The sequence below is a fragment of the Emys orbicularis genome, chromosome 16 (assembly GCF_028017835.1).
Source record: "Emys orbicularis isolate rEmyOrb1 chromosome 16, rEmyOrb1.hap1, whole genome shotgun sequence".
In the NCBI taxonomy this organism is placed as follows: Eukaryota; Metazoa; Chordata; order Testudines; family Emydidae; genus Emys; species Emys orbicularis.
This window is the reverse complement of record NC_088698.1, coordinates 25505580-25526254: the sequence shown is the minus strand read 5'-3', so window position 1 is coordinate 25526254 and position 20675 is coordinate 25505580. Positions and strand designations below refer to the sequence as shown.

The following is a 20675-nucleotide window of genomic DNA, read 5'->3' as shown; positions in this document are numbered from 1 at the left end:
ATAAACCCCTCAGCTATGTGCCAAATGAGTAGAACCCACTCAGGATCGCATTACACACTGTATTTCAACACCAGATAACCTAAGACACTCACATAGCAAAGTCCAACAGAAATATTTATTAGATTATTGAAGAGATTTACTGTTAGACCAAAGAAACCTCAAAGACTCTGCACAGTGAATGCAAGACTGCTGTGCCTCTTACCTGGCTTTTAAAAGAAGAGCATTTACTTGAATCTGTCAAGAAGCTACATGGTAGATATTCAACTCTCTGCCTATTCCAAATGAGCAGTTCTTCCCCCAGTAACGTCCTTTCAGATGACTGCTCTCCATCTGAGGGCGTTAGCTGAAAGCATGAAAAGCAGGAAGCCTGCCAAACAATCAGTGGGGCCACTGTAGGATTGAGGTGCTAAAGGAGCACTGAAGGAAGACAAGGCTGTTGTGGAGAAGCTAAATTAATTCTTTGCATCAGCCTTTACTGCAGAGGATGTAAGGAAGATTCCACAGCTGAGCCATTATCGTTAGGTGACAAATCTGAGGAACCATCTCAGATTGAGGTGTCAGAGGTTTTGGAACAAGTTGATAAATTAAACAGTAATAAATCACCAGGACTAGATGGTATTCACCCAAGTATTGCAGAACTAACAACTGTGGTATGTAACCTTTCGCTTAAATCAGACTTTGTGCCAGATGATTGGCAGATAGGTAATGTGACACTGATTTTTAAAAAAGGCTCCAGAGGCAATCCTGGAAATTGTAGGCCGGTAAGCTAAACTTCAGTATCAGGCACACTGGCTGAAACAATAGCAAAGAACAGAATTATTACACATAGATAACACAATATGTTGGGGAAGAGTCAACGCTACCTTAGTAAAAGGAAATCATGCCTCACCAGTCTATTAGAATTCTTTGGGTGGTCTACAAGCATGTGTATCAGGGTAATCTAGTTGATCTAGTGTACTTGGACTTTCAGAAAGCCTTTGACCAGGTCCCACACCAAAAGGTCTTAAGCAGTCATGGGAAAAGAGTGGAGGTCCTTTCATGGATCACTAACAGGTTAAAAGATAGGAAACAAAGGGTAGGAATAAATGGTCAGTTTTCAGAAGGGAGAGAGGTAAATAGTGTGGTCCCTCAAGGGTCTGTACTGGGACCAGTGCTGTTCATCATATTCATAAATGATCTGGAAAAGGGGGTAATCAGTGAGGTGGAAAAGTTTGCAGATTATACAAAATTATTCAAGATAGTGAAGTCCAAAACTGCCTGCAAAGAGTTACAAAGGGCTCTCACTAAACTGGGTCACTGGGCAACAAAATGGCAGATGAAATTAAATGTTAATAAATGCAAAGTAATACACACATAATCTAACGGGGTCTAAATTAGCTGTTACTACCCAAGAAAGAGTTCTTGGAGTCATCATGGATAGTTCTCTGAAAACATCCACTCAATGTGCAGTGGCGATCAAAAACAGAAAGTTAAGAACCATTAGGAAAGGCATAGATAAGACCAAAAAAGATCATAATGCCACTATAGAAATCCATGGTACACCCACACCTTAAATGCCATGTGCAGTTCTGGTTGCCCCATCTCAAAAAAAGATAAGTAGAGTTGAAAAAAGTACAGAAAAGGGCAACAAAAATGATTAGGGGTATGGAACAGCTTCCACATGGAGAGATTAAAAACACTGGGACTGTTCATCTTAAAAAAGAGATGACTAATTAGGGACATAAGAGGTCTGTAAAATCTGGAATGATGTAGAAAGTGAATAAGGAAGTGTTATATACTCCTGCACATAACACAAGAACCAGAGGTCACCCAATGAAATTAGTAGGTTTAAAACAAACAAGGAAGTAGTTCTTCACACAATGCACAGCCAACATATAGAACTCATTGTCATGGGATGTTTTGACTGCCAAAAGTATAACAGATTCAAAAAAGAATTAGATAAGTTCATGGAGGATAGGCCTATCAATGGTTCTTATCCAAGATGGTTAGGGATGCAACCCCATGCTCTGGCTGTCCCTAAACGTCTGACTACCAGAAGCTGGGACTGGCCAACGGGGGATGGATCACTTGATAAATTGCCCTGTTCTGTTCATTCCCTCTGAAGCATCTGTCACTGGCCCCTGTTGGAAGACTGGATACTGGGCTAGATGAACCATTGGTCTGAATTGCTATGGCCAGTCTTATGTTCTTACTGTTTGTGGAGTCAGGAGTGAAATGGTTAATGTTACGTTTCAGTAGTAATCAGATTTCCAAGGTAGCAGCCCACAGAGATGAATGGGGGACGTTCAAACTGCTTAGTGCCATTGTTCCAGATGGGCTGCAGCTTTGGCCCAACAATAGTGCAGTGGTGTCCACTCTGTGGGGCGAGCTTGACACACAGAGCTAGAAACTTCCTCTTTAAGAACAACAAGGAGTCTGGTGGCACCTTAAAGACTAACAGATTTATTTGGGCATAGCACTTAGATATTGGGCTAAGTATTAGTTTATGTATTGCTATTGTCCCAGGTCACAGCTCTTAATCAGTTTTGAAAGTGGTTTGCGGATTCAGTTTGTAAACCTACTACGTTTCTGCAGTGCTTAATATTGCTGTAGTGTTGTTAAAGTGCCAGACCAACTGCTATCAAGAGGATTGACAGGAACATCACAGTGAATTTCACAGCAGGATACAGTACAAGCTTGGTTTATAAAGAGCAGCAATGGTCTGGTGTGTTGTCACTGTAATTGTCCAAAATAACTTATGCAAGTGCTGCCTATAGCACTTCCCTACTAGGGGGAACTCCCAGCAGTTTGGAAAGCTGTTTTTTTCTTCTTCTGAAGTTGGGGAACAAAAGTATGATAGTAACATATTAAAGGGTCATTATCTAGATTTCCTACGTCTTAAATGCATCATACAGTAGCAGTACCTTCCTGGTTTCATTTACATTTATTTTCCCAACTTATCTTAGAAACTTGGGAAAGTATTATTGTTCCCACATTTTGTGTAAGGGCCTATGCATAAACAAAGTGTATGCCCAATCCACGTTTTAAATAGGTAGTGGAGATACTTTCTGTAGGTGTGGCTTCTCTTAAAAGATGAGAAATATAGGTCATAAGTTATTTTAGTGTGTCTAAATCTGGTTCTGTTTTCATAGCACAGCCTTCATAAAATGCTAGTGTTGGACAGTGCTATCAGCATCTCAAATGTGAATGCGTTTCAAGTATCAGACCCCTCCCCCTCTGCCTCTGTGAGTGAGCCTGCCAGTCCCTATAAACAGATTCATGCTAGTGGGGCTTGCGCTAGTGTGCTAAAAATGGCAGCATGGGCATTGCAGTTCCAGTGGAGACTCGGGCTAGTCACTCCAGCTCATACCCAGCAGCTGGGGTGGGCTTTGCTTGAATGCCTGAGCTGCTGCCCAAGCAGCACAAGCCACCCTGTTATTTTTAGTGCACCAGGTTGAGCCTTGCCAGCACAAGTCCATCTACCAGGGCTGGGAGGCTTGGTCCCAGCTGCAATGTGGGCATAGCGTTACAGGCTAAAGCATAACCAACCACCCAGTTATTGGAGTTGTACTACAGAACTAACTGAGGGGTTCTTAAGGAATGATGTACTTGAATTTGTAAGGCTGTGACGTGGCTGGGAATGTGCAATATCAGGGTAGGTCTACACTTAAAACACTGCAAGCTGCACTGCTGCAGCGCTTCAGTGAAGATGCTACTACACTGACAGGAGCGCTTCTCCCATTGGCGTCGTTACTACACCTCTGCGAGAGGCAGCAGCTATGTCAACGGGAGAAGCCCTGCTGTTGACATAGCGCTGTCTACACGGGGAGTTAGGTGGTTACAACTGCGTTACTCGGCCCGTGTGGATTTTTCACACTCCTGAGTGATGGAGTTATACGGATACAAGGTTGCAGAGTAGACCTGGCTTTGGCCTCATTTAGAACTGTTAACAGACTGCTGCCTGTAAGCGGTTTCTGTGGTGAGTGCACGTAGGCCCCTAACTGAAAAGCCCAACCAGTGCAGGGGACAATGGGGGGAACACTGACGTTATCCTGTAGAGTGGAAAGAGCCCAAGGTCATAGTTCACTCCCATTTAGAGTACAAAACAGAAGAGCATTTGAACCATGATGCAACAGGTTTTCCAGCCCTGCTGAATTATAAATGGGTTCTAGCAGAGGTTCCCTAGCCTGTACATACAGGGATTTTTTTTTAAATCCAAAACCAGTAGTATTAAACCAGTCTAAGTTCAGAAGACAAATTTGTAGCCACGCTAGGGAAGAGTGTTTGACGAACTCTCTAAAGCTTATTTTCTGCTTACAAGTTTCCTCGCTGGTTCAGATCCAGCAGCGTCAACAACACTGGGAGCTTTAGTATACACGGAGTGTGGATTGCTGCCGTAGTTTAGCGTGGTGTCCTGTCCAAGCAAGTCTAACCACTATGCTGTTAAAAGAGCAAGTACTGCTAGGATTTTTTTTAAGAATGTTACTCTAGAGCAGACAAGCCAATAGGCAAATATATGCAGATACATCTCACTGATAGCAGAACTGTGCAGTAGTATGACTCTTCCTATAGTACAGCTGAGCCCAAAAAATGGCTTAAACTCCATTGTAACAAAGAATAGTTCTCTCTCTGCTTCAACAGAGCGGACAAGGCCTCTCTCACATTAGGGGGATAATGGGTAGCACAGTTTGGGTAGCACGGCTCTCAGGGAGTGTGGCTCAATGTGGTCTGGGTGGGCACCCATTCCAGTAACAACTGTCTTACAGATGAATTTGCTAGTGGGTGTTTATGGCCACTACTCAGTTGTTCAAATACAGTTAAATTGGGGATGGGCTTATATCACCAACTGAGTTTCAGATCAGACCTTCCCATAGATCATCCGTGTACAGAGGTGGGATTTTCATTATAGAGTTAGGCCCCACTGCTCCAAGCTGTTGCATGTAACCAAGGGTCCATACAGAGCACCCCTGTAGTATAACATGTGTTAGCTTAGGGCATAACCTGCATGATTGGGGTTTTAGAGTCTATTGTCCCCACAGTCCCAACAGAATTTTGGGGAGGGCTGGAGGTGAGATTGGGGGTTGGGACTGTCTCTACACAGAACAAAGGAGTTATCATCTGACTTAAAACCTCCACTATACTTGTGTTAAAATGGTTTTCAGATAGGGAATAAGAACTTGTGTAAGTGCTGCCTGGGGCTTTGTTCAAAGCCACTTGTGGGAAAGTAATCTATTTCCTGTACAGCAGAGGTCTGATATTACACATAGAAAGGAGGGGTGGAGGGAAAAAGGGCATGGTACGAAGAAGAAAACAAATGCAGAGTGTTTAGAATTCCTCCATATGAGCAATTCATTTTCTGTTAATACTGCATAACTCAGAGCAAAAGACAAGGCACACTCACCTTGTACATCAGTATCTACATGCTTTAGGCACTATAAACAACAAGGGGGAATATACAATCACAGTCCCTCACAGCTGTTCCAGTTTCTGTATTTTTATCAGTTGAAGTTCCAAGAAGTTTCTCTGCAACCTGTGAGTTTGACAGGATACAGCTGTGGTAGGACCTGCCCTGGAAATAGTGTATACACTGCAAACTCTCTCTTTGAAAGTGTCATTAACAGAACTAAGACAAATTCCCCCCCCCCCCCGTTAACAAACATGGTATCAGAATCTTCACCACTAGATATTGTACAATGCAAATAAACCTCTAATAATGGCACAGGGGGCTTTTTGGTTTAAAGAAGCTTGTGTTACTGTAGTTAATGCAAGAGTCAGACAGACTTGTTATTGAGCACAAAACCAGTTATCTAGAAGTTTCGATACCCGAGAGTATAAATAACCATTACTACAGAGCCTGGATTCTGTTTTCGGAGAGCAGTCGCCAAGTAAACACTGAGGAATCCCTTTGGAAAAGTATGTCTGAAACAACCGTCAACATGTGCCAGGCAAATAAAAAATGATGAGCTGCCAGATTTGGTTATGGAAGCTTCTTGTTACTAGAATGTTCAGATCTACTGTGGTAAGCAACACGGCTTGGAGTGTTAATCACAGATGCTGAAGGGCCTCTTGGCCTTGTTCGGTGTAGGAGTCATCTTTGTTTGAATCTGCCCATTCGCCAAAAGTATCCTGGAAGTGAACATTTTTCTGTGTCGTCTGCATGCGTTTTTTATCACGAGAGAAGAAACTAAACCTTCCAGAAAGTAAAAAAGACAAATTAGAACCTAGTGGTTTGGAGACATTTGAGATAACTGATACACGGTGCAACAAAACTTAAAGAGCAAAAAACTGTTTGCATCTGCAAAATGAAGGCAGCAAAGCCTGATGGAGTATTTGTCAAACATTATTCAAGATGAAGTCACTGCCATCTCCAGCTGCTTTGTTACTGAAGCTTCAAAAGAAGCTTTAAATGCTGTGACCTACACACACGTGCAGTCTTAGTTTGGGTGTATTAGTTATTAAAAAAAACCCACAACAATGAAACAAAAGGATTAGTTTCATGCCATAAACAAAATAAATTGGCATAGTGTCTTTTTGGCATGAAAACGCTACAATATGCTTTTAAGTAGAAAGAAAAAGTTGGGGGTGGGAGGGAGAGAGGGAAATAAGTATAAGAAGTCTCTAAAACAGGGGTAGGCAACCTATGGCACGCATGCCGAAGGCGGCACACAAGCGGATTTTCAGTGGCACTCACCCTGCCTGGGTCCTGGCCACCAGTCTGGGGGGACTCTGCATTTTAATTTAATTTTAAATGAAGCTTCTTAAAACATTTTAAAAAACCTTATTTACATTACATACAACAATAGTTTAGTTATATATTATAGACTTGGAAAAAGAGACCTAAAAATGTTAAAATGTATGACTGGCATGTGAAACCTTAAATTGGAGTGAATAAATGAAGACTCGGCACACCACTTCTGAAAGGTTGCCGACCCCTGCACTAAAAATTTAAAGAAATGTTTAAAGTGCATGCTTTTAATACCTTAGGCCCAGTTCCAGCACACACCTAAACACGTATGTAAGTGTTTGCAGGATCAGAGTCTTAACACATTAAATGTGCATATCGTTTACACACATAGTGTGTGGGTGCTCAGTTAATAGTATGCATGAACTGATAAGCCATTTTAATAAGCCCGTGAACCGCAATTAAATGCAAAGCTGATACTACATAAAATTAAAAAATACCAGTTTATTAGTTTTTCTTGTTTGTATGGCAGAGATGTTACCAGCTTAAGCAAAATAATTTTTTGTTATTATAGTGAACCATATATTAAAAAAATGCAAAAGGTGTTCGTGCAATGTTAAAATGTAATTCATGTCTGTTGGGAAATGCAAAAGTTAAGGTACCATCTTCAGCGTTAGCCACAATGCATATCCTTCCGCTTTTATGGTGCTCTTTTTTTAGGACTTTTTGTTCTGTTTGTATAGTACCTAGCACAATGGGGTCCTTGTCTACGAGTGGAGTCCTTAGGTTCTACTACTGCAATACAAACAATAACATGAGTACTACATTAAGCTACTTTTAAGTACAGGATAGAAACTACTACTACACGAGTGCAGTTCAAGCAAGTTAACCTTGCTGCTGGGACCTGAATGTTTGCATTTCCTAACTTTTTGATTTTAAGTCTGCAGCCTTAACATTGCAGTGTCTTGCATTTAATTTCTGGTTTGTTCTAAGAAAGTATATGTCAGCACTACCCTGCCACCGTCACCCCGGAGCTTGTAAATTCATTATGCTGCATTTGTTTTTGGTTGGTTTTTGTTTTTAAAGGCCAGATTCCAAGTCCTCCTGGCATAAGTGCACTGCTAACTAGGGCTTTCCCCTGTGCATATTTGTTCCTGCATTTTCAAAATGTTTATAACTAACATTTTTCAAATTTAGTAAAGCACACTCTTCAGTGAGGACAGCTGCATTTACATGCTAAATTTCAAGGGTCAAAGTTCAGCCATTTGAGTTACTTTCAAATTATGATGTAGGAAAATGGATATTTTATATATAAACTATTTATTCTAAATCCAACTGAAGAGATTTTGGTGAACTTAGAGTGTCATTGTTGGGCCAAGAAAGCATGGAAATTCTCAGTCCAAAAGTTGAATGTTTAGAAAGATTACAAGTTTCTGTGTGGGAAGGGAAGGAATTTAGAATGAAAACTATTTTGCAGCCTTCAATATAGTGGTCACTTCACATGATCACCATAATAATCAAAATTCAACCAGAACTTGCATTAGCAGTAGTCAATGCCCTCTTTTGATAGCCAAGAATCTAGTTGTAGAACTTGTTTTAAGTACATATAATCTGGATAGTGTGGAGCACACAATAGGAGACCAAAATCCACAGTTAACATATACTCAGACATGTAAATGACAGCCTATAAATAAAGTAAACACTAGGAGTTAGCACAGATATCGGCCATTATATTCTGTAGAATTAATTTGTAGCAGGTCAAAAAAATTACAGTTTTTAAAAAGCACTTGTCATGATAGATATAACACAAAACAGGTTTAGTAAGCAAAATTAACAGATGTTGGTTAAAATGCTCTTATTGAATTAATTTCTTAATGGGTAATGGACAAATTGGTTTAGCATGGTAACATTAAGACAAAAATGATGGAACAGAATAGTCAAGACTGAGCATTCAAATACTGAAATGTACCGATTGATCATTCTGATTGGCAGCTTTTGAGTTTCTGTGATCCTATAGTCAGCCAATGAGAATGCAACCAGCAGCTTATATTAAAATACATGAGGGTCATGCAAAAAAACCACACCAAAAGAGAACCCACAAAAAAACCACAGTACGAAACATTTAAAAAAAAATTCCTACAAGGGACACAAGTCTTCTTATTGGCTGCAATGTGGGATCATCTGGAATCAATCCAGCTGCTACCATGGGCATTATGGCTGTAAAGATCCTGGTCAGAAAAGTACAGGCACAGAGATAAGACTGGAGTAATAAATAAAAGACATTCCATAAAAGACAGGTAAACAAGATACATAGGGTTACTTTGAATTATCACACATGAGAGTAGGGAGAGAGAGAAATGTATCTGCAGCACCCAAGACACCTGCTCACTGGCACTTCTGGGTTAGATAAATTAGTACGGTAATTAAAATCTGGTTGTTATGCCATCTTAAAAATATTCATAACTGAGAGGTCAAATTTCTACTGTGATGCAGCACACAGCCTTGGTGTAACTTCACCAAGGGATTATAATCTCTAGCAATGCAGAGCATGAGAATACATTGTTTTTCCAGTTTACAGGTTTGTAAAAGAAACAGGCACATACATAACGGTGAAATGAAGGATGAAGGTGGATGTTAAGAAATACAAACAGTGCTCTACAATACAATAGAATAGCTACTGCTTTTCCATGGATATTTGCATAGGAAATAGGGTTAGAAATGATCCATTTTACAGTTTTAAGGGTATTACAAGTGACAAAACTGATACTGTCAAGTTTAAAAAAAAAAGTATTTGAAGACTTGAAATAAACCCCATTGCATTCTACTTGGTTAAAAAGGGCCCATGTCTCTCTTCTGAGTGGTTCTGCATCAATACACATGCAGAAATGCCAACCACAGGCAGCTAGAATACTGGTTTCAAAGCCTTACAACTATGCTAGAAGAAACATTATTTTATCTGACTTGCTGTGACAGTTTCTTTGTAAGTGTTCAGCCCTTTTACTGCACATCATACAATTCATGCAACTTGGAGGTACACTCTGGTGCTCAAAAAACCTGAACATGAGAGAGCACTTTGGCTAGATGCTCTGTATGACTTGGGCCACACAAAGCATCTTCGTCCATACCTGCAACACCCTCTGCTGTTCTAAGGATTCTCCTCTGCAGATACTGTCAACTGTGGCCAATTTATTTTTGTGCTGTGGACTAATGTCAGTTAAGGATAAAGTTGAGATCACCAGAGTCATTTCACTTGTGACCTAATGCAGCTCAAAAGCCTTCCTAACACAGCTGCTGTAGCTGCTATTCTTGGAATCAAAACAAACATTGTTATATTATTCACCATAGCTTGGACTTCTAGTTTTACACACCATGGCCCACTCGGTTATCTATAGAGCTCAGACATCAGAACAAGATGTAAGACTACTTCGGGCATTACATTGAACAAACAAGTGTGGTACTCTTAAAGAAAAGGGTCTTTCTGTACAGTGTACAAACAAAATAGAGCCAGCATTTTTAATTCCAGTACTGATGCTTTTTCCACACAAGTATCTCCTTTTGGCTGACGACAGATGTTCTCTCATTACATGCAGCCATAGAGGAATAGAGACAAACTTGTAAATCAAGGTGATCTCAGGAGATCAGTGCCCCTTTAAACTTGTAGAGAATCTAAAAATCAAGCTGTAACCCCAGGGAGGAAAAAAAAAATGTAGATTTCAGAACTTCTGTTTCCCTTAGCTGTTTGCAAATGCAGCAACTCACCAATTGTATGAGCCAATCCAAGATGGTAGAGAATATGCCTGGCGTCTTTATAATACTGTATTCACAGTGAAGGGAAAGAGGTGTATTTTAAAGAGGCAGACATACAGCTTTTCCTAAGAGAATGGCAATAAATCTGTATTTTCTTAGTTAGGCTTTGTCTGAAAACAGGAGTGGCAGCTAAGGCTGTCAGAGTTCTAATCCCAGCTCTGTTCCAAAGGAGTACTAAGGTAGTGTTTTTAATCTATTACATCTTATCCCAGTGCTATTGCAGGTTTGGAGAGCTTCCAGTAGAATACTGTAGTTACGGTGTCCCTCTATGGTTTTAAGCAGGTGACTTGGGGCCTGATCTTACAAGGTGCTGAGCAGTTCTGAGTGTCCACAACTTCCATTGGCAGTGGGACCTGGAGCACAGGAGTGACTCAGCACCTTGCAGAATCAGATCCTAAGTAACTTGACTAAGGCTCCCTTCAGCCACAGTTGCGTCTCCCAGCCCTGCAGCATCACTGGGGTAAGCTGTGGTATTTTGGTCTATTAATTTGGCTGCATCTTCTTTTTACCTCCACTTCCCCATCTGTAAAATGGATATAATGTAAAATGGATATTTACTATTTAGGTAATTAAATGGCTATAGTCTCAGGGTGCTGAAAGTCTGCCTGGAGCAGGAGAGATCTGTCAGCTTGCGGGATAAACTGTATCCCTAACTCTCACCTGACCAAGAAGCAGCTGGCTACCTGGGCTGTGTTACTTCTCCTTCTGGTACCTGAGTGGGGGGCTGTAAAGTGGCAGCTGCAGGAGAAGACACAGAAATGGGGGCCTTTTTCTTTCCCAGCAATTCGGTTTCCTTTCATTTCAGGCAATCACATAGACCCCCGGCACCTGCCGAACCTTGGCCTATGTGGGGACTACTAAAGTCCTGGAGTGCCCCCCAGCTCAGGACTGCAGACAGTGCCCCAGCCACGGAGGACTGCTGGTGCCACAGTTTCAGGGACTCCAGACATGAGAGAGACAATGAAGACAGATGGGTTCTGTCTAGGGAGGCTGCAAAAAAGTTCAAGTACCATTGTTGTCTTGGTTAACTTAAGATAAGGAAAGAATTATCCCAAATTTAAAAAAAATAATAATTATATATACACACACATTTTATATTATATTAAAAAAAAATGAAAAGGGTCCCATTTCCCCCCCTACACACCACACACCCCTGCAAGAGGCAGGGGGAAAAAAACAACAACACAACAACAAGATGTTGAGAGTGCCAGTTGACAAGAAAGCCAGTTCCCCCAGATAGCAGGTTTGGTACACAGTTCCATATCCCAGTAAGAATGGGCAGGGGAGCTCTATGCTTAGGATGACAGCCTGGGAATTTATTAAAATGTGAAAGGAGTTTTTGAAAGAAGGGAACAAGTCAAAACAACAGGTTTAACTTTTACTACTGTTAGATACGGGTGATTATAAATTAAAAGGCAAGATGATAAAGAAAGATCTGAATTTGTCTAGAAGTTTTCCATTTGATTAGTGGCCAGCTGCCCAACATATGTTCCACAGCACTCCAGAAAAATCAGAGGAAGAACCCAGCGAGACAGCCACTACAAATATCCATGCTCTCCTGCCATGACTCCCTATGCTACCTATGTATGTTAGAACCAGAGAGAGACAAAACTAAGAATGTCCAGTTAGCATTGCAACAAAATGTGGTCAGTTTACAATTTTGTCCCGCTTTTGCTCAAGATAATCCCAATCCACAAGTTGCAGTCACCACTATATTGGTTATGTGGCCATTCCCCACAAATGGGGAATCAAACTAAATAAAGTGAAGGATTAAATAGTAATACAGGAACAGAACATTTATGATGGAGATGAACATACAAGATAAATCCACTAGTCCAAACATGACATGCTCTTCTCATAAGTGTTATAAAAGTAGGGCATCATAACCATAATCATGAGGAAAAGTAATCCAAATGTCAAACTCAAAGTATAATTTTCAAATACAAAATAAAGGGTCATTGAAGCAACCAGTCTGAAATATGGCCCATACCTATGCACTAAAAGCATGAGCTAAAGCCAACTGGAGTCAATAGAAACACTCCAGTTACCTTTACTGGAGTTTGGATCAGCCCCCAAGATCATCCAGTGGAAGGCACTAGGTAAGTGCAGGCACTATTTTTATATGGAAGCTGAAGGTTATATGCATATAGGGACAGGATGGGAGAGTTTTGCAACTAAATAAAAATGTGGCATATCCAAATAGTTTATGCATTGTTAAAATAGTTACACTATTCACAAAACATGAAAACCTCTTAGCGGGTTCAAAAGCTAATATTTGGAATAAAATGGTGAGAGTGAGCTGACAATAGATAAACTGACAAATGAAGTGATTCAAAAATTTGTTTTTCTAATCCTTTCTGCACAGTATTATTACTTACACCCCACTATAGGGGACATGGAGCTTTACAGGTCAGAAAAACAACAGAGACAAGCCCCCTCTGACAGGGTACATAGTAAGCAAAGAGTTAACTCTGTGCTTAGACCTAATGCAGGTGTTCTGTATACAGCTAGGTGTGTACAGGGAAATGGCAAGGCTTGAACCTGAAGGCTCAATCAGATTCTCAGGATGTAGGAATCTGTAAACATGGCTACTTAGTAGTGGGAAGGGAAGGAGACTGAACTCCAGACCCAGCTGTTATGTGCTTGAGCTTTCGTTTCTTTCGTAACCAACACATTCTACAGCTCTCAGGTGTGAGACCTAGAGGAGGCAACTTGCTGACATGTTCCCATTGCTGAGTCTGCTGTCTCTGCCCCAAGGAGTTTACTATCTAAATGTAAGCAAGCATATAGGTGAAAAAGTGCCCAATTTTACATTCCTAATGCACCCTGATCTTACATTGGGCTCAGCTGCAATTTGGGGTGCCCAAGGAATGCAGGATCAGGCTTGAAATAGGACCACAGCCCATGGCGAGAGACCAGCAGTTCACTTTCATATGCAGACACAAACATCCTCAGAGCCTGAATAGGCTGACAAGATGGTTCCAAATAAGAGCCAGAGTTTCTGTGGCTAACAGCTTGTTAGCTCATATGCTGTTACAATCCATAACAACATATGCTATTCTACTCAATCTGAGTATTATAACAGTACTCAAGAAGGGAATATTAGAATGTAACACACCATAGGCGCTCAGTTTATCTGTAACCATAAATGCAAGTGCACAGAACACTTATTCTCCCTATTATGTGTGTGAAGGGAACCGGTCAGAGATAGGAAGTCACCGAGAATTAAATCAGCACTATGTTCTGTTTTGTTTCATAAAACCTCTAAAATGTGTTTTTATAATACTGTGTATTATAGGATTATTTCCAAAACACATGTGCATGTGATATCACTAAATGAAGATTAATGGGGTTGGGGGGTCGGGGGAGAAACCAGAACTAAAACCAACCCAATTACCCCCCAAGAAACATGCCCAGTTCAAGATCATTGGAAGAGAATGCTACTTACAGTCGTTTGATTCCAGATTCTGGCTGAGTTGAGGTTTTTGAATTAATTATGGGTGTAGGTTGAGGGGATCTAGTTTCTTCTTCTGTTTCCTCACTTTAAGAAGAGAAAAAAAAAATACAGTTAAGTTCTAGTTCTTTCATTATTCTGGAGAAATTTAAAATAAAATTTGAAGGAGTTTTGTAAATTTAAAGAAACTAACGGCCTGATCCACAACCGATGAAAAGATGCCCTCTGACTTTAGTGGGTTTGGATCACACCCTGAGTTTCATGAATCTGAACAAGCTTTGTAAACTGAAAGGAACTGAGGGGCTGATTCAAACCCATTCAAGTCAGTGGCAATCTTTTCATCAGCAGTGGATAAGGCCCTTAGTTTCTTTTAATTTACAATACTCTTTCAAATTCAAGTCACCAATGTTAGTAGATGAGTTCTATAACTGTCACATGAGGAGGATTTGTAGGGTTAATCATACGCAGTGAGTGCCATTAAAAAGGTCAGACTTCTGTGTAAGCTTGAAAGCTTGTCTTGCTCATCAACAGAAATTGGAACAGTAAAAGATATTACCTCACCCACCTTGTCTCTCTACTATCTTGGGATCTGACATGGCTACAATACTGCATATATTAAAAAACTTCAACATTCAGGTAACCCAAGTACCTGCAATAGCTTCTTAAACTCAGAAGAGGACAGAATACTGCTGTGCAGCATACAGCAATCCCTGGAGAGTGACAGGCTGAGTTTAATGGATCCCACCATTTATGAGAGGAAAACTGACCATGTGATTTAAAAAAAAAGTTGTGTAAGTGCTGGATTGACAGCTCAGGAGTCCCCGGTTTAGTCAAAGAACAGGTGCAGCATGGGGAGCAGCAAGACCGTCTTCCCCCTACTGATATACCTCAAATGACGGTCTAAACAGAGCTCCTGTAGGGGAGGCTAAGCTCTCCTGTCTTCAGGGCCCATTCAGTCCTTGGCCTCTATGAGGAGACTGGAAATCACTGGCATGCTAATGGAAATGGTCATGATAGTTTTAGGATTTTGGCACTTCTCCACTGGGTGCTGAACTGTGACCATAACCTTGCTGCCCTTGGGCCACAGAACAGGTATCAGATGCAATACATTTTTGGCACTAGCCATGTGCTGAGGAATAGATTTTTGCCAGTGACCTAGAGGTGTATGCAGTCCCAGGGACATATAGACCCTATATAGCTTTGCTGAGAATGTTAAATGAGTAAGTAAATAAACTATCCCTACATGAAACTTACGATTTTTTTTTTTTTTTTTTTTTTTTAAGAGCTGATTGAAAGAGTTAGGGTGTGCAGGGTGGGTGGTTGTTTTTTTTGTTGTAATTTCAAGCCAGATTTTGTTCCACAGGTATGGAAAAGATTTATTTGTTGCTCATTTGAAAAAAATTTAAACTAAGATATTTGGTTGTTGGGGTTTTCAATTCCTTTCCTCAGATTCTCTCCCTCCATTTTGCCACTAAAAAAGAAAGGGAGGAAAGAGGGAAAGAAAAAAAAGAAAAAAAAAAAAGTGCAGATATTTCCGTCTGTCAACAGGCCATTTTCTGATTTTTTTATTATTTTTATATATATATATATATATATATATATATATATATATATATATAATAAAAAAAAGAACAACAGGCACTAACAATTTCTTTCCCTTTTAAAAGTATGCATTTGTTTGCAATTTCTGCTATTGAGAGGTCACAGGTTTTGGGGAACATTAAAATTAAACCAAACTCCTCCCAAAACTTATTTGAATTTTCACCATGAACCAGATTTTGGAGCCATCTTTACTTTGTCTTAGGGAAGCCAAGAATCCGCTGCCATTTCTTAGAGACTATTTAAGCGGACACTCACAGTTTTTAAATCCAACCTCTGGTTTCCCTCTATTCTGTGCCTCTCCAAGAGTAGGACAATGGAGAAGGCAGAGGTAGCAATACCAACAGTGGGAGCCAACACACCTCTTATAATATAAAAGTTCCTCCTGCAACAAAAACACTCTAGACTTCAGTTCATTCCGCTCGTGTAAGACATCCCGTAGTTCTTGCAGAGTAAATCTTGGACGGTTTGGATCTTTTAAATCCAGAGCCATCTTCTCCGATTCAGAGAGAAAGTCATCATTGTTAGGTTCTGTCTGGAGGATGAAATACAAGCTTTAATTAATTCATTGCGCACTCAATAAAGGCTTAACTTTTCCTTAGAGATGCAATTGAATCATCCATCTCTATTCTTAATATTATAAGAGCCATCAACAATGTTAGAGGAGTGCTACGGAAAGCCAACTACTTTTGCTTCATTGCTCAGGTTTAATAAGATCCCCAGCAAGAATAATTCAATGGTAGTCATTTTTTAAAATGTAGGGCCTGTGTTTTGACAAGGGCCTACTTTCCACAGTTTCTTAAAGATAGTTAATCAAATATTTTAAAATAAATGACCCTTGCTGTGTGGCTTGTTTAGTGTATTTTCAATCATAAAGAGACGCTTCTTGAGAAGATGTTGCAAGTTTCCCTGATTATATAATAACCTACTACATTACTGCCCTTGCTCAATTGACACCTCTTTGATGTCAACACCAGTGAACCTGAACAGCTGCAAAGAGGAGATATACAGATGTGTGCAGAGCACCCCATATTCCCTGTGGGTAACGGTAGGGTTGGCTTTTTTATTTTTGAAATAGACCAGTTACTCCCATCCTTCTTCTATATAATAGTTCTATGTAAGATTCACTCAAAGTTAGGAGATTTCTCCAGTTTTGGTCCTGAAGCCTGTAGAGGTTCTGTCTCTTGCATCCTAATTTCTGCAGAACTTGGACCGTGATCTACGCAAATGGTTTCTCACACCTGTGTGGAGCCCTACCAAAATCAATGAGATCCTGCGTGGCTCTGTTTGCAGGGACGTGGCCCAAGGGACTACAGCACAGAGAAGGAGAAGAAAGTCACCATACACGATACTGCTGCTGTAGTCAGTGACATCAGGTGGCCATATAAAGCAGAGTAAGCGATATGGAGAAAATACAAGCGTGTTGGAAGTGTGTGCTTGGAATCTGGATGTTCTGCAACACAACTGAGAACACTACGAGGTCTGGGAAACTTCCAGCTGTAAAATAAATGTTGGAACGGTGCGTGCAGCAAAGTACATTTGAAACTCAATACTTGTTGCAAGAGCTGATGGGGTGCCAGCACATGGAAGCAGTGTCACTGAATGGGCTGAGAGACACACATTATTTACATATTTGGGCCTAATGAAGATAAGCAGGGAAGAAAGTAAGCTGCCCACCTCCCAAACTGGATTTTAAAGAGATACCAAGAGAGTCCAAGAGTTTCCTGGCTATGTCACTGGAGTCAGAAATCTGTTGGTGTTCCAGTGGCATGGAGGCTCCTAACTAGGTATTTTATATTCAAAGTATAGCCACCTAAATAGAGATGTTCCTTTCAACACTCTGAATGGAAAAAGGCGGATCAAGATCTCATTTCCCAGGGAAAGCTTCTCTAAATAAGATGCACCCCCATTTAGGGCCAATATAATAAAAATAAATACTGAGCACTTCTATTCTAAAGCGTAGCACTACAGATCTTCAGATGCCTTCAGATTTGACGTTGAATTGAACCCCAAGACCCTACAGAGTAGGTCAGTATTACCTCCATTTCACAGACAGGAGAACTAAGGCTACGTCTACACTGCGCACCTTACAGCAGCACAGCTGGGCTGCTACTAAGTGCTGCTGTAAGGTATGCAGCATAGGTGCTCTTTGTTGGCAAAATAAAACCTCCCAATGAGGGGCAGTAGCTTTGTTGGCGAGAGAGAGCATCTCCCACCGATAAAGTGCTGTCCACTCCGGCACTTTTTGTCAGTAAAACTTTTGTCGGTCAGGGCTGTATTTTTTTTTTTTTTTTTTCACACCCCTGACTGACAAAAGTTTTACCGGTGAAAGTGCAGTGTAGACCTAGCCTAGGGTACAAGAAGAGGAAGTGACTTGCTCACAGAGCGAGTCCATGTAGAGAGTCAGGATTAGAATTCAGGAATTGCTGGCTCCCGTCTGATACTCTATCCACTAAATTGCACTGCTTGTCAATGTCAGTCCTATAGGCGATACGTAATAATAGGGGGTATAGTCTCTAGTAGAGCTAGTTGGAAAATTAAATCCAAACTGTTTTTGCAGAAAGTTTTATAAATTAAAATTTTCCAACCAGCTTTAGTTCCCAGGAAACTACCCATGGGTTTAATTGGTATTAAACTCGTTTGATTAAAAAGGGAAAAGGCCATTTTTATAACAATTCAGGAAAACTACTGGCTTCTAGAGCCCACCCTCTAGTTATGAAACCTATCAGTAGAGCAGGTTATCTATTTATACCACATTTAAAACAAGGTGGTAGCAATTTTTCCTCCGTAAAGCACTACAGAGTGAGATTGATTAGAGTGAGGGAGATGTCAACAGCAGGTATATACCACTGAAAGCAGATAGTCTACATGCTCCTATTATTGAGAATGCCATTTTCTAGCACTCCAGGGAATATTCAACCTAGGGACCCCCCATTCCTGTAAACACTTAACTTTATGCATCTGAGTAGTGCTATAGAGTTCAATGGGATTTCTCACGTATTTAAAGTTCAGCACATATGTACCTGTTTGCAGGATCAGGGTCAAAGTCTCGTCACTGTTATATTGATTGAAAGAACATTCTCTCCATTGGGCGGGAAGGGGGTCTAGTGGTTGGAGCAGGGAACGGGAAGTCAGGACTCCTGGATTTCATTCCCATCTCTTGCTCTAACTCACTGTGTGACTCTGTGTAAGACACATAAGGTGACTTTTCCAATAGTGGCCTCTAGTTTGGGGTACCTGATTTTAGGCACCAAGGGCCTGATTCTTCACAGGTCTCGAGGTCTCACAAGCTTCACTTGGGAATGGTGGGTACTCAGCACTTCACAGGAAAAGGCTCTAAGCAGCTAAATTTGGAGACCCAAGTACTGGGGCATCCAAACACAAGCCACTTTTGAAAGTAGGGGCCTAACTGTCTCCATCCCTCTGCTCACCCATCAGCAAAATAACCTTCACCCTTCTCCCAGGGCTGTGGGGAGGGTTAGTTAATGGATGTTTGTAGAAGTGCAAACTGTTGCTGCAGAATATTCTATCCAATGTCCTGCAAAGATGGAATAGCAGCTTGAATGATGGCTGGTCTCTGTTTGTCAGATCCTTACTATTCAATTAGGTTTTCTTCTTATCGCAACCTAATGTCATAAGATGGATACTATGGAACACAAAATGTTCAGAGGAAATCATAACGTAAATGCTTTTCCATACAATTACACACATCTTGGTCACATGCATCATTTCAAAGCCCATTTCAATTCTGTTTACTTCCCATCCCCTTCCCCAGATACGCCAGCTTGTCCAGGTCTCATCTAAGTCAGCAGAGACTGACACACATGTAGCCAATGCAGCTAAGTTTACTCAGCCCAAGCCAATAACCGGTGCTAGTTCCAGAGAAGGCAGTTATTCCAGCTTTCTGCTTGCCACTGCAATTACTGCCTAACCTTCGCCCTGGCAGAAAGAATGGGAACGGCCGTAATTAGAAGAGATGCCACTGCCATGAAACTGATGAGTTACAGCCACAAGAAGAAAGCATCCTTTCTCTCCAGAGACTGAAGACACTTTCACGCTTGCTGGCTCAGGGCCTAGGCCTGTTTACAAAGCTGGGTCTCCCAGCTGAATTAACAACAATGAAATCATCCCTTAAATGATTAGTACCAAGCTCATTCAATTCATTAGTAAAACACTGACAGTCACTGTCACTTTTCTTGAGGGGGGGGGAGCAGGACACCCCAAGCATCCTCACATGCCCCTATTCACCTCTGTTTTCTCACTTATTTTCCTATCTACTTCTCCGCTGCTTTCAGTTTCCCTCTCTCTGGCTGCAATCTTCTGCTAAGGCATTTATACCATGCTCGTGACCAGACATGTCTTTGCCACCTTAGAGGGGAAGCCAATATTTTAGCTGGCGTTAAACACTTAATAGGAAAATTCTTTAGAACATTGGTCCTCAAATTGCTTCAGACCATGGACTACTTAAAACAAAAGTGCTCCTGTGTACACCTCCCTGCCCAGGCCCAGCATCTCCCCTACAGCAAATAGAGAACTTCGTTATGTGGCAAAGTTCCATCAGGACACCATTAAGGAGACAAGATGAAAGTACATTTGCTCTAATGGGATGGATGGTGCTGCTTGATCCTTCATCCCCACTGCATGTCCTTGTTGCTTATTTCCTCTGTGCACATGAGTGTAGGACTTCACCTTGATTCAGAATTACTCTCCTCTCACTAGAGCAAAGGGGGACGCAGACAATCTCACCAGGTTACTTTGTAGTTTGGTGCTTTGCATGTTTCTGCAAATATTTGATCACTTAAACTCAAATTTACTTTCCATGAGCATCTGTGCTAGTAATACTCCATTGCACAAATGTTAATAGGAAGCTAATGCATGAATAGGGCCAATGCAAGTTCATTTAAAACATGCCTACAAATATTTACAGTCTTGTTTGATAGCATTATCCCTGGTCTGTTCTTGACAGGTCAGTTGAACAATACCATAGCCACTTTACAGACTCAGTCTTGCTCCCGTTAGCATCAATGGTGCAGGTTCACAACCTCTCCTCACTTTTATGGGTTTGTAACCAGCCCTGAGCATTGTTCATTCATGCTTTAATTCTGAACATTCACAATTAGTTTAGTGAATGGGAAGATGGTCAGTTGTTAGAGA

At 41.0% G+C, this 20675-nt stretch overlaps 1 protein-coding gene across 1 annotated transcript in view; it reads right to left on the bottom strand.

Annotated features, from left to right (window-relative positions):
• Positions 1–6024: 6024 nt before the first annotated feature.
• RILPL1 (Rab interacting lysosomal protein like 1) overlaps positions 6025–20675 on the bottom strand; it is a 33622-nt gene continuing 18971 nt past the window's right edge. The window contains exons 5-7 of the mRNA XM_065417921.1: positions 15884–16056; positions 13917–14009; positions 6025–6169 (exon numbers count right to left, since the gene is read on the bottom strand). Of these exons, the coding sequence (XP_065273993.1) occupies positions 6025–6169; positions 13917–14009; positions 15884–16056 (411 nt within the window). The remainder of the gene's footprint in view (positions 6170–13916; positions 14010–15883; positions 16057–20675) is intronic.